The following is a 14,542-nucleotide window of genomic DNA, read 5'->3' on the forward strand; positions in this document are numbered from 1 at the left end:
TATGACTTGTTGTTGCTATTGTCCCCCACCCCCATATAGCTGGACAAATCTCAACAACTACAGTATTGTTGCCTCATCTGTAATGTCGTAATCAACAACGTCCGCATTCAAAACATTCTTGGTGGAGCAAGTTGATGAAGCTTCTGAAGTGATATATATATATATATATATATATATATATATATATATATATATATATATATATATATATATATATATATATATATATATATATATATATATACACCCACCTACTAGCATCGCACAGAAGCAGGCAGGCCAAACTAATGTATGTGGTTTCTGCTGGTTGCCTAAAGACGGGATTCAGGGCAAGTTAAGTTCCCTGTGGGCTGTTATATTGTGGATTCACATGTCCTCAGCCATGTGGGATATCGTGCATAAATCCTTGTATCTTATTTATAACCCCATCCATATACAGACTGAACAACCATGGCGACATGACACATGGGGAAATGGGTCCAAGTGGAATTGTAAATCCAGTGAATAAAAACATGTCCATTTAAGGACTGGATGTTTCCCTATGAAGAAAAAATAGTCCATGAGGGAAAAGAACTCTATGGGCAAATAGGTCTCTGAGACAAAATAGGTCCATGGGAGAATATAGGTGTGGTAGAAAACAGGTTCATGGTGGACAATAAGACTTTCCAACAGCAAACCCACACACCTCTTATATGATCCTGGACCAGCCATGCTTAGGACCGGCCTCTCAAACATATTCCAAAGGCCGAAAATTCACACATTTATTATGAGCACTGAGCCTCACTCCAGCACAATCATATGAAGACTAATTTTTATCGGTCAAACTGATATTGTCTGACAGAACTTACCACATAGTCATTACATATGTACAGCAAAGATGCTGCCACAGATTAGTTGGTTGTTCAGTTTATCTCCATGGAGTCTAGATGAAGTGACCTTTGAATTACTTACAAAGCAGAGGGCCATGAAAGAAGAGCTGGAAAAGAGAACATGATAGAGGGATGAAGAAATCTCAGCTGACGGAATGGAAAGCAGAACTTCAGCCATGTGATTTTGTCAGCAGCTGCATGACGATGAAAGCAAGCAATTGTGAGTAGATAAGACAGTGAAGATGGCAACCTCAGTACCAGAAAAGCATAGAGCTGAATGGAAAATGAAGAAATCGACCAAATGAGATTCCAGGAGTTCGATTTCATTGGGCAGATCATGAAAACTGGCAGTTTTAGCACCAGAAAAGGAAAAAGTAGGTATCCTCTAAGTAGACTTACGATATCCCGAGCAGATAGTGAAGATGACTGGTTACGAAGTTCGCTGGAAAGTCGTAGCCTGGGCGAGTCGAAATAGCATCCCTTATCACTGCAGTATGAAGAACGTAAATTCGTAGATATGATAAATGAGGGATGATTGCATCGCATTTTTTTTTTTTTCGTCAGCAGTTGCCGTTAAAGCCGTCAAACTTTGATGGAATGCGCCGAACACAGTATGAACCGAATTCTCGCCTTGCAACCTTGCATGCTGGTAAGCATGGTTGTGTGACCCGTTGATGATGTAGAAAGGTGATGAAATTATTTACTGTATTGGAATAACAGAGATGGATTCTTGTTAATTTTAGGATAAATGATTCCGACGCATCAGTTCGACATCTCATCGAAAGCAGAGGTTTAGTCAAATTTTGTTGGCTTTGAAGCAGAGGATTTTGTGTAGGTGTCCTATAATTTTGTGGTATGAGAAGGTATTTTAATAAATATGGGAGTGTATAGCTGACCCTGTGTGAAGTGTAATTATTAGTATACAGTAACATTAAACTGACATCTGTGAGAGTGGGAAGTGTTTGACCTCAAGTACATCACTTGTTTGCTTAATCAATAGTAGTCAAATTATATTGCATGTAGCAGTTATGTTTTGAGTTAGGAATTCTGAAGTAAATGTCATGCAGTTTGAAGGTGTCAGTTGAGTTTATATGCTGTGCAGGCTGGAGTCCTCAAATGGTGGCACTTCTATGTCACCAAGGATCTGTCATTATTTTTTAATTACATTTAATGGACACTGGAACATATATACTCAGCACTTAATTAATGCAGTTCTAAGTAATGTGCCATTAGTAAACATCCATTGAAAATGCAATTTTTGTGGTGCTGTCTCCATGCGTTATCACATCTAAGATAAAATTTGGTTAGGTTAGGCTGAATTAGGTGAGCTCATTTTTTAATGTAGATGTGGTAACAGGTGGAGATGGGAGGTGGAGACTCTCTCCTTCCATGTTTACTAAGTACGTGTACATAAAAAGCATTACCAATGGATATTTACTGTAGAAGAGGAACTGCTTAGCAGTGTGTGAACTAATTACTGTACATAGCGGTATTAATTTCATTGTCTGAGAGTTGGGTGCAATTCCGAAGGTTTACCAAGTCTCACGTATCCTTAATCCCTTCCATCCGATGACATAGTTTATTGATATAGAATTCTTCCTGCCACCAGACAGTATTGCCTGTAATAAGCTTTGTGGAATACCTCTTTCAGTAAATGGGTAAATGGAGGCTATATTTAACATCCCTGGTTCAGACAGTTACTCCAAAGCTTAGTAAAATACCTAATAGTCTGGAGATACCAGTAGCAAGAATTAGTGAAAAAGACATTACAGGTATTACAGCCAAGAGGTTAAATGTTCTGAGTTAATGATAGCCTAGCCTCAGCCTTCTACTCCTCCAAGGGGATAATCTGGGCCTGGCTGTTATCATTACAATAGAAAAAGTCTGCCAGGTTGTCTGTCCATGTAACGTCACATGTTCCTCTCAGATAATTCACTTCCACTCCTCTCACTCTTGACAGTTCCATCCAGCTGTAATAATACACTAAGTACATTAATGCCACTTTAACTTACAGCTCAGTATGTCCGGGTGTGGAGGTAACGGACACAGCCATGACCACTGCGGAGGAGGGGGGGGACACGAGCACACCCCCCCGGACCTAGGGGTGGCGTACAGTCTGTTTACACGTATTGACACCAACAACATTGAGTGCCTCAACGAAGCTGTGGAAGGGTCAGGGAAAACGGTATTTAAGGCTTGGGAGGATAGAATGGATAGAGATAAGGTACAGTTCATCAGTCATCAGTAAAGCAGTGAAAAAACAAATCCTAGTTACTGTATTATGTTCAGTATGCTATATAAAGATAGGTAGCTGTATACAGGCATATGGATATAAGTCCCCACCCACAGAGTAAATAAATAGCTATTTAGTAAGATACTGAAGAGCACTGATCAATACTGTATTTACTTGCAGTTTGTGGAGAGTGATGCAGACGAGGAGCTTCTCTTTAACATACCGTAGGTATACAGTTCCGGGTGTCTGAATTTTATACAGTACTTCTTTTATGACTAGTATGTATAGTGGTTGTGTCTCTTGATCGTAATATTTACATTGTCTGATTATGTACAATAGTAGTTTGATGTAAGACAACTTGCATTGTCATTGGCGGATGGTGGGGTCATTGCATCCTCGTGCCAAAGCAGGGACAACCACACTTACCCCTGAGGAATTTGTGCATGTGACTAATGCTGTATTGATTCCTAAATATTAAGTCTTCATTATAAGCACTTTATATGTTCTTTTTTTTGTTATTTCACAGTAACACAAAATGACCAGCTCATGTTCTACTGTTACTCAAAGCTGATCTGCCAGCTGCTCCAATTTTTGGTATCAGTTGTATGGGAAAAGTTATGATTTTTTAAACACATCCATGACGTATAATGAAAACTTGCTATATACTGAGAGGAATTTGGACAAGGTAACCTAACATAGAATCTTTCTTTCCATACAGATTTACGGACAACATAAAGCTCAAAGGAATCATAGTCATTGGTGGTGAGAATGGTTATCATCCCAACAAGATGAGATTGTAAGTGCACTGCCATCTACTCAGTAATATTCCTCTGTTTGGAAGAATTACAGTACACCTACTTGTTGAAATTGTGCTTATTAGAAAGATACAAAGGAATATCCCTCATCACTCATTCTAGTGTTTTCTTTTTTATATTGAGAGTGTTAAGTTTGTTTGTGTGAGAGGGGGGGAGAGGAAGAATTATTAATACTGAATAGAAAATTCTTAAAGAATCTTCATATTCCAGATACAAGAATAGAGAACACATGACTTTCGATGATGTAAGCCTCGCCGCTGATCAGGAGTTTGAGCTGCACCCAGACCCATCAGGCACATTAGAATATACAACCAAGTAAGTCACTGCTTTATAAATTACCTTCAGTGGTATGAGATGGAGGGATGGGGTGGAGAGGTATATGAGAGAGAGGGGTGTGAGTTGGGAGCAGGGCAGTGAAATGGCTGGGGACAGGACGACTTGGAGGCAATTTGTTTGTGGCCACCCCAAACGGGATTGAGGCGTCTGGCAATAGATAGATAGGTTTAATAGTATGAGTCAGGGATGCATTAATTCCTACATGGTGATGATGGATTTGTTGGGTGTGTTACTAATGATTTGTTCTTTCTCATACCATCTGTAACTCTTATTTTATTGTATTTTTACCATGGCCATGTGTATATATTATAATAATTATTTTCTCATCATACATAAGCCAACTAGTTACACAGCAGTGCATACCTTCCTTATTTTACAATATCCATTGTATTCATCTATGATTAGTAACCTGGGAACTGTACTAGACTCTTTATCTATGGTATGTATTTTCCCATTGTGTCAGGAGACAACTTTTAGTTGCCCCATTGGTTACATAATTATTATTTAGTTACATAAATGTTAATATGGACAATATGTAGCTATGTGTAACTATGTGTAGGTGTGAGAAGGGCTATGTGACTGATTTTGCTGACTTAGGTCTTGCCACTGCTTGGATTTTGATTTTGTAGCATCTTTTGATAGCCAGGGTTGGGAGTGTGCCTGGCTGTCTGGTAGTTCAAAGCAGGGCATCATTCAGGGCACGACTGTTGCATCTTGTCTGGAATAAAGAAGAAAAAGTAGGGAGGATTTTGAGCTTATCCTTGCCTTCAATCATTGTTTCAGGTGAAGTCACAAATGACACATGCCCCACTTGTAGTATAGGCCCACATGATAGGATACACGTAATGGAGCACTTCACAGCACATAATACACTAAGACAAAGACATAACCACTGGTGTAGGGAACCTGTGGGACAGTCCCATTGGGCCAGTTTTCGTATGTGCAGTTGATGGGTCTGCTTGATCAGGCAGACCTGCGTTGAGCAGCAATGAGAAAAACAACATCCAGGTGATTTTATTGAGAGTTGCTTAGTAGTGAAGGGGTTACTGAATGCATTGCTTAATCTCTCCAGTTCAAAAATTCTCTCTGAAGCTGAATAAAACCATCTTGAAGTAGCAGGACGAAAATAAAAAGTATGACCTCAGAATGAAGGGGTTAATCCATGGAGCCTGGGTTTTGTATCAGATATTTGTGTCACAGGTATATAAAGCACACAGCAAAAGAGTATGAGAAGAATGGATACTTTTTGGTTTTCGAGGAGGAATAAGCAATGTGTCAAGCAGGACACAGTACTGGTAGGGGATTGTCTGCAAAATCATACTCATGGTAATACAGTACTGTACTGTAGATTTTAATTTTAGACCACTGTTATTATGCACTGCAGCACACACACCACTACTAATGTTCACATTGCTTCAGGGAGCAGTATAGAAGGCAGGATACAATGCTGCCAGAAGACTATCTGCACACTTTTGCTCATGGTACCCTGTACAATACAGTAGTACTGGTACAGTATGCCATATACTTTTTACTTTTGATAAATTACTTTAGTACAGAAAACACTGCTAGATGCCCACCATTAACATTGGCTTTGTTTCAGGGTGGTTACGTTTTCCTCCGTGACTCACCTGACCATCCATTTCCCGAGCAACTTTGGGGAGGACACAACCAAGATCTCATACATTGGTTTTCGTGGGGAGTACACCAAAGCACACCGACACGGGGTCACCATATGCAACTACGAGTCTGCCCCACAATTATCTGATCATAAAGACAAAGCAATGGACTCTGTTGGCAGGCCTGTCATGTGAAAGATGCTTGAACTTAAGCCCTTCAGCCCATGGACATAGTTTACTCCTCTTTTTTTTTTTATTATTATTTTTGCTCATGTTTCCACTGTAAACTGCAGAAAAATGCTTATTAAAGTTTCACTGTTAACCTGTAAAGCTGATTTGCCAGTTTCTCCCAGTTTATAGTACCAGGCCAATTCATTTTGTTTCATTTACCCCACTACTCACTTGATGTAGTGCTGCTCTTGGGTGTCTGCCCTTTCCTCTCTTCCTTCCTGCTTTCCATCCTTCCTCTTCTGTCATTATTTCCTTCATTTTTTCCTCTTCCTTCTGGCTACGGTTAACTTTGCACTTCCCCTTCTGTCTTTCCTTCATTCTTTCCTCCTCCATCTGCCTGTGGGTGAGTCTACACTGAGGGACAAGACAAATGGTTTCCTGTACACCAGGAAACTATTTACTACACTGGGTGGTAACCTTATAACCAAATTATGGTGCCTGGTGGTTTAGTGGGTAATTAAGACGTTCCAATCGGATTGCGCCTGTGCAGGTTTATATCCAAGGGGTGATTTGGGTGTATTGCTGATGTAATGCCACTCAGGGATGAGTGAGGCCGGTCACCCTTATCTTAAATGCCAGGACCAACTTGACTAGCCCCGGGCATCTACGCTCCTCATGGGGCAGCATAAGATTGGATGATGATGATGATGTTGATATAAAGGCTCCAACATGCTTCTTGCATCAGCCTTATTCACCTAATGTGGTTCTCCATGCAGCTCGATCTCTGGCAACCTCACTACTCAGCCCCTTATCCCTGAGGTCACACACTATGACATCCCAGGTCTTTTTCAGTTAATTATATAGAAAAATCATGATAGAACACTCCCACGACCGATAATAGGGACTGCCTGTAGGTGTTGGGGATGTGTTCCAAAATACTGTACATGTAACAAAAGTTTTTCCATACATTTGATGTAAATTGAGGGAACTTCAGCCTTTTGGTAGCAGTGGAATCGTCAGTGATAATATTTCTGCAGTTTAGTGAGAATTATTCAGCAAAAATAAACATAAGAAAAGACATGATGAAACAAGGACTTGCTGATATTTTATTTTTGCTGCTTCCAGATTTTTTTTTTTTAATAGGATGACATATAATAAAGACTTCTTGGCATTTTATTATTGTTGGTACTGGATGATTCTCTTCAGTGTAGGAGAGCACTCTCTACTTGTTTTCCTCTAACTCAGCCTAAAATTGCCATCTGTCCATCTTGAATGCTGAGTTGTAAGAAGAGTTTCACACTAGAATATGATGTTAGTAGCAAAGAGGTGCTATGAAAAAGATGGAGAGTCATAGTTTTGTCTTTTACTGCCACTGACCCACATGAAATAAGCTACAAAAGGAGAAATAATCTAGGCAAAGTTAGTGTGAAGGGTTATAGTTGTGAAAGAGTTACTGAAGGCTATTTTTATTTAGCCCCTCCCACTTGAAAAGTTTCAAGGTAATGAGCTCATAATAATAAGAAGATTAATGAAGGCTATGAATAACCCCTCCGACTCAGAAAGTTGACTCTGAGCTGAAGAAAATGGTCTTATTGCAGTAAAAGTAAAATTAAGAAATCATCATATGTTAAAGGGGTTAATAGACTCTCCAGGTGCCAGGAAGAAATGCCTTCATATGGTGGCATTTTTATAACTGCCGAGCTCAAAAGATGTCCTTCATCTCTCTCCCCATCCCATTAAAGGAGGGTGATGGACTGAAGGAGGAGGGAGGGCAGCTTAAACTTGCAGTCCATTGGGTTCTTGTCCACATGAACCTTGGGCCACAAGAAGATCAAAAAACAGAGCCTGAGCTGACTTGCACTATACTGTAGGTTCTGTACTATTGACCCTCATCAGTCCCATGAGATATTCCATTCACTACCTTCATATGAGTTTGTTTGCCTTTTGATAGGTTTTTAAACTTTCCTACATGGCTTTCTTAAACTGAAGAAAATCATCTGGGAGCAGAAAGAATACAATAAAAATGTCGCCCGCGGATTAAAAGAAGTTAGCTGTTCACCCGGATGTCATTATTTTGGGCAATGTACCAGTACTATCTCTCAAAGTTTATTTTTATTTTATTTTTATTTTTCCATAATGAGAATGGAGGAAGGAAAAACAAATGAATAAAAAAAATAATATACACCAGATTACTGGTGTCCCCTGTTCATAAAACATCTGTAACAGTTAGATTTGAACAGCTATGGGTTGAAATTTGGAGGGAAGCAACTCTGGGGAAGCGAGTTCCAGAGAGATGCAGTTCAGGGAATGAAAGAATTCTGATAGACAGAAGTTTTGCAATATGGCTGAGTGACATTCCAGCCATGAGCGCTACCAGATGCCCGTGTAGCACAAGGGAAGGCATGGTGAGGTGGCACCATGGATGCAACTTCGTCTGGCCATTTGCCATAAAAATATCTGTAAAATAATGCAAGGGAGGCAACATTCCTTCTTACTTGTAGGGGAGGTAGTTTATTTGTAATGGCAGGGTTGTTAATAATTCTAACAGCTACAATCTGAATTTTGTCTAGTTTTAATGCAATCTCTCCACATCCACTCCACAAGGGTGAGCAATATTCAAGCTGAGAGTGCACATGGCTCTTATGAATTATAGCTAACTGCTCGTCAAGTCTTTTTGAGGCGGTTTTAGCAAGTGATCTAACATGAGAGGTCCAGCTGAATGCTTTGTTAAGTGAGATGCCAAGAATTTCAATACTTTTGGAGATGGGATAATTAGTAGCACTGAAGGTAATGTACGAATCTGGCAATATCTGCCTATTAGTAAATTGTATATATTTAGTTTTACCAGCATTAAATGAGACAAGGTTGTTTTGTCTCCATTCACTGATCATGGATAGGTCTTGATTTATGGAGATGGCTGTACTGAGTTGAGAGGTAGAGATATTAAACTTTGTAAATGGGTGTCTAAGTGTGAATGAACTATGTAATGTTGAGTTATCTGCATACGAGTGGATGGGATTGTGGATGACAGATAAGATTTTATTAATATGAACCAGGAATAGGGTTGGTTCCAGAACTGATCCCTGAGGCACGCCAGCATTAATTGAGTGAAAAGTGGAATATACATCATCTACTTTTACTCTTATTTTCCTGTCACTAAGATATGATGCCAGAGGACAAGCTGATTTGGAGGAAATTTATTCATGACCACCCATTATGAAGTTCAGAGGCATTTAGTTATTAATAGATTGATAGATAGAATTAACGGCAAACTTCCTGTACCTTTGAAGATAAATAATGTGGAAGAACAAGGAAGTAACAATTGAATGTTCAGGAAATGATAGAATAAAAACATGTTGCAGACCAAATAATTGTAATAAACCATCTGTAACTCCGTATAAACTTTTGTACAGTATGTTCCTCTCTTCTTCATGACTGCCAGCAAATGTTAGTGTTAATTTCTTGTCACAGTTCAGCATTAACTTTGGACAGATGGCAGTTTCAGGGCATGTTAAAGTGGACAGAATATAATTAGCATGATGAGGATTCAGCAGTATATTTAATGAAGTAGTGGTACAGTAATTGCAATCCCAGTCATACAAACATAAATACAGTGGACCACAGGCTGAATTTGCCCTCCTCTGGCAATCTGCCAGCCTCCTCTTGCTGGATAGGAAACATGTCATCAGATGTGGATATGGTATCCAGGCAGTTGTACAGTTATATCAGTGCCACCACATGAAAGTGTCCCTTTCCAGTATCATAAATAGTTAAGTGGAGTACAAATTTATTCACTTCATTTAACCATTCAGTCCAGTGATGTATTTTAAAGTGGGATACAAATTTATTCACTTCATTTAACCATTCAGTCCAGTGATATATTTTAAAGTTAGTTCTGGCTTCATCCAGATGATTTTATTGAATTCAGTAAGGACCTCTAGTGGTTAGAGAGGTTAATAATGCTATATTTAACCCCACCATTTCACAGAGTCTATCCTGAGGTACATGAAATTGTCTAGAAGTAGGAAGAGCATCATAAACTTAAATTTTTTTTTTTTTTTTCCAGCTCCACCTGTAGACAAACCATCTACAGTTTTCCTCTGACGTGTACATTGTAAACATTATTTTGAGCCATTTTATCAAGTTAAAAAAGGGGTGCAGTCTTCACATTGTTCATTTACCCATTTCTGTCCATCAGTTACACTTTTTCTGCCATTTCACTTTATGAGCTAGATTCAACACCAGTACAGTAAAGCACTGTAATCCTTTCACTCAAATTAAGAGGTTGGGGAAGGGGTCCTGGAAAAGTAAATCGCTACATTACCTTACTTGGTGGTTTCCCTTCACAGGATAGAAAAGATGAATGAAGCGCTAGGAGATATATCCCATGTTACACATGAGTATTCTCTCCCTGTGAGACAGTTCACTGATGGATGACGGGAGATCTAGGGGAGGCTTTCTTGCTGTGTATTGTATTGACATAGTGCATTAGCCATGTTGCCACTGTACAGTTTTTTTAGACACCTGCTGGTCTGGTGAATTAGGCACTCCATCTACTTGTGGCCCATTGGGGTGTATTTTTGAGGGGTGGTTGGGATTAATTGCTCATGTAATGCCACTTAAGACAAGCTACAAGTGACTTTTGCCTTGAATGTCTGGACTGATTAGCCTAGCCCCAGGCTTTTATGCTCCTGGTAGGGCAATACTGGACTTGATGATGGATGGATGTAAAAATAAACAGTAACAATCTATTCCTCTTGGACCCAGGAGAGTCTGAGGTTAGGCTACAGTAGTCCAGCCCAATAAAACACACTCTGTTGTCAGGATACAATTAAGAATAATTAAAAGATCATACTTTTTATTTGATCATAAGTAAAAAAAAAAAAAAAATGTGAATTACTATATACATGGAATTCTCTATTATTGATATTACCGAGATAAAAATAATGATTGCCAAACAACAAGGTCCTGGAAATTACGTCACAACAAAAGGCTAATGTGTTCATATAAAAGAAATATATATCTGAAATACAAATACATAAAAATATTGTTTTGAATTAACTGTGAGCATTTTAAAATGCAAGTAGGCGTCATCACCATTCATTGTCTCTCAATATAAAAGGCAGTACTGTATTTTGTATTATTATCAATTTCCCAGTGGTCAATGGCACAGCACCACTTTCTATGGGGGGGGGGGGAAATCAGAACATAAAGGGCTTGGGGAAAAAAAAAAAAAAAAGAACATAAAGGGCTTGGAAAAAAAAAGAAATAAAGGGACAACTGTTACGGCTGGTCATGAAACATTAATTTATAACAACAAACAAGATTAAAATTCAATTTGTTGATGCTGGTAAATATGCATTGGACCAGGTCATATAGCCACAGTGAAAAAGTATTACTTTCAGTGAGAAGTTACTTCACAAACTGTACAGGTATGGTGCATAGTTATAGCTGAAGTAAATATACACATTAATACTGTCATGAGATTGTATAGCGTAGTTATTTTGTATGAGGTCTCACATTTACAGTAATTCAAAACTTGTTATTCAGATTATAAAGTAATTGAGTTCTGTTGAAGTTACCCTATCACACTGCAAAATACGTACAATATATCCAAATGACTGAACTTTGAGTTTTCAATAAACTAATTCCAACACACCTGATAATGCAGCCAATAATTTATTCACAATCAACTTCACTTTTATGCTTATACTGTGCTCTGAAATCTAGAATTTGGTGTCCTATGATTTTCCTTTCATATGTGATTGTTATTAGGTACCAATCTGTAGTAATAATGACAGCTTTCCCACAACTCCCATGGAAACACTAGAAGGTTGGTACTAAAAATCAGTGATGGATCAACTCTGCCTTACCCAGTCTGACTTTGTAGACCATTAATGAACCTAAATTACACAGAAAACATTCAAATATATTTTACATTCTGATTCCCATTGTATGAACTATTTTATAACTATACGGATGGCATGAACTATTTTATAACTGTATGGAAAATTAAGTCCTTTTTACCATACAGTTTAACACTGAAAACTAAATTATCGTCATCATCATCATCCGAACCTCCTTTCCCACCCTAGGGCAGGGTGAGTAGCAGCAATGTCCAGACAGCCAAAGTTTGCCCAATTCAAAAACAAAATAGGGTGCTTAAAAACAGAGAACAGTAATACAGAATAACTGCTGTTTAAAAAAAACTGTGATATCACTAACCCACAGAAAAATACCATTACATGTTTTTGTAAACTGTTATCAGAGAATTGCATAAAACACACTTAAATACCGTAATATTAACCCGAAGTTCCTCATTATGTAATGCTTATGTAATGAAAAAAAATGAAGAAAAAATAAATTGAAATCCCAATTTTTAACACGCTGCTGTCATTACCATGTAAAAAAACTAAGATGAAATACATTTACAGTTGTCTACCTTGACTTAAGAATCCATATGAGGTCCAGAGCAGGAACAGATTTTCTCCATGCAGAAAGAGTGATAACCAGAACTAATACACCCATGCTAGCAAGTATGATCAGAGAATGGGTGTTTGTAGTGAGAGCTGAACTGATGTAGCAGCTATGGTAAAGTGTTCTTACCTAATTGTAAGGTAAGAACACTTTACCATAGCTGCTACATCAGTTCAGCTCTCACAAATTATACCAGAATATTATAGGACTCACTACCAGCACCCACTTTTAAAATATGCCATGGCCTGGGTTTCAAATGACTAACTCAGGGCAGACCCAGATCACAAGATAAGTTCATGACAGCTAAGTCAGTGTAGCTCCTGCTTATACTGTTGTCCTTTAAAATTACTCATTGTTGTAAGAATCACATGTCAGTAAATGCATATTTCACATGTAATGAAAAAATACTCAGTCAAAGATGTAAAAGACACTCAATAGCTTTACAAACTCCAATAAATAATTGTATTTTACCTGCATTTTTTGCAGCTGTTTCTTTAATAAAAATTCTCAATGATCAGATCTCTTACATATCATTATGAGGCACTATCAGCAGCACTTAAACTTCCCCTATGATAATCCTAAGATGAGGTACCACGCAGTATTTTGTTAAATCACCACAGATGAAAAGTATGCATGTGTCTGGCACTCAGAATGAAACAACATTCTGTCTTCAACAGTGAGTTACGTACGGGCCAAATTACCTGGTTTGCAAAATAACTTGTGTAATCACTTTCTCAACTATATGCACTGGCTCCCATTGTACATGTATTTTCCCTACACTTAAAAAACAGTAAAAATATAGTACAATCTTCAGGTCCTCTACTCTGAGTCAAAGGAAGGAAAAAAATAAAATAAAATAAAATAAATATAGGTATCGAGTGATAACTGAAGCTGCAAAAGCTTATATCCTTGTACAAGATTACAGAAGAGGACCAAACCTAACTTACACTACTCTGATAAAATATAAAAAATACTGGCAAGACCTTACATGACTTAAAATTCCATTACTACAGTATTACAATAACATGACTTTGAGGCAGATTTTTTTGTTATTTAACCGTGAGATTTGTAGTTAAAGTGTGTGTAGACAGTGGCAGAGGTTTTACTGTAGACATTAACACCTGTAGCATGAGGATGTCTTTCTTATTAAATTTCTGCATACACTTAGTTGGATGTTTAGTGTAACAAAAAACTTGATAAATATTTCTGAACGAAAGAAGGGCAAAAGAATGAAGATGCGGAATTACTATCTATACCCATCATTCAGTCCATTTTTTTTTCCAGTCAGGTGCACAGGGGCCTGGGGTATGTGGAATTCCAGAATGGATAAAAAAAGGGGATGGTATGATGAACATACTCAGAGAATGTACACAGACAGGTTGCAGAGGTTGAGGGTAATATTGGAAGAGACAAACCTTATGTGGTAAGGAAGAACAGAGTGCAGCAATACACTGGTATGAAAGAAGTAAGTGGAAGATGAGTGCCTGTGACACTGAGAGAAGTATTTTAGGACAAAGCTGGTTTTAGGTGGTTCTGTCATGGCCATCCTTTCAGGAGGGAGAGGGTGGGTTCCCAAGAAGGAGCAAGGTGTCAGAAATGATGATGGTAAACAACCATTTTAATCAGCTTGCTAGAAACACCTGGTTGTGAAGTGGCTAGACTCAAACTGCACAGACCTCTTCACAACAAAATGTCTCCCCTAAGCTGCACAGACTTATGTGGCAGTGGTGAGAATATAATAAAAACGATGACATCTTGTGATGAGTCAATGAAAAAAATTTATAACTTAAAAAATAAGGACTGTCATTAAACTCTTACAATAAAATAAGACTTACTGTACATGATTTACGTAGGTAATGTTTTGGCTGATTTTTGTACAAGCAGTATAACCCAAAATGAAACTTTGTAAAGAGAATCAACACTTTCAGCTTGAGGACATGTCATTTTATTCTTGCTACCACAAGACAATTTTATTCAACTCATGACAGCATTGATATGGTGAAAGGGCCAATGAAGGCTATACAG

General features: G+C 38.2%; 1 protein-coding gene across 3 annotated transcripts; it reads left to right on the plus strand.

Moving 5' to 3' along the window:
* The first annotated feature begins 1,507 nt into the window (after positions 1-1,507).
* Positions 1,508-6,377, plus strand: LOC145412806 (PITH domain-containing protein GA19395). Of its 3 annotated transcripts, none has more exons than XM_080282588.1 (6): positions 1,508-1,556; positions 2,884-3,093; positions 3,283-3,326; positions 3,821-3,898; positions 4,128-4,232; positions 5,854-6,377. In XM_080282588.1, exons 2-6 carry the CDS (start codon positions 2,890-2,892, stop codon positions 6,062-6,064), a joined length of 642 nt encoding a protein of 213 aa, XP_080138714.1. In that variant the 5' UTR covers positions 1,508-1,556; positions 2,884-2,889; the 3' UTR covers positions 6,065-6,377. The 3 variants fall into 3 exon arrangements, with proteins under 3 accessions (XP_080138714.1, XP_080138716.1, XP_080138715.1); XM_080282590.1 differs by having other exon boundaries at positions 2,884-3,054; XM_080282589.1 differs by lacking the exon at positions 1,508-1,556 and adding an exon at positions 1,575-1,704.
* Positions 6,378-14,542: the final 8,165 nt, after the last annotated feature.

This window comes from Coenobita brevimanus, chromosome 94 (assembly GCF_032717465.1).
Source record: "Coenobita brevimanus isolate Jiangsu-jjx chromosome 94, ASM3271746v2, whole genome shotgun sequence".
NCBI lineage: Eukaryota > Metazoa > Arthropoda > Malacostraca > Decapoda > Coenobitidae > Coenobita > Coenobita brevimanus.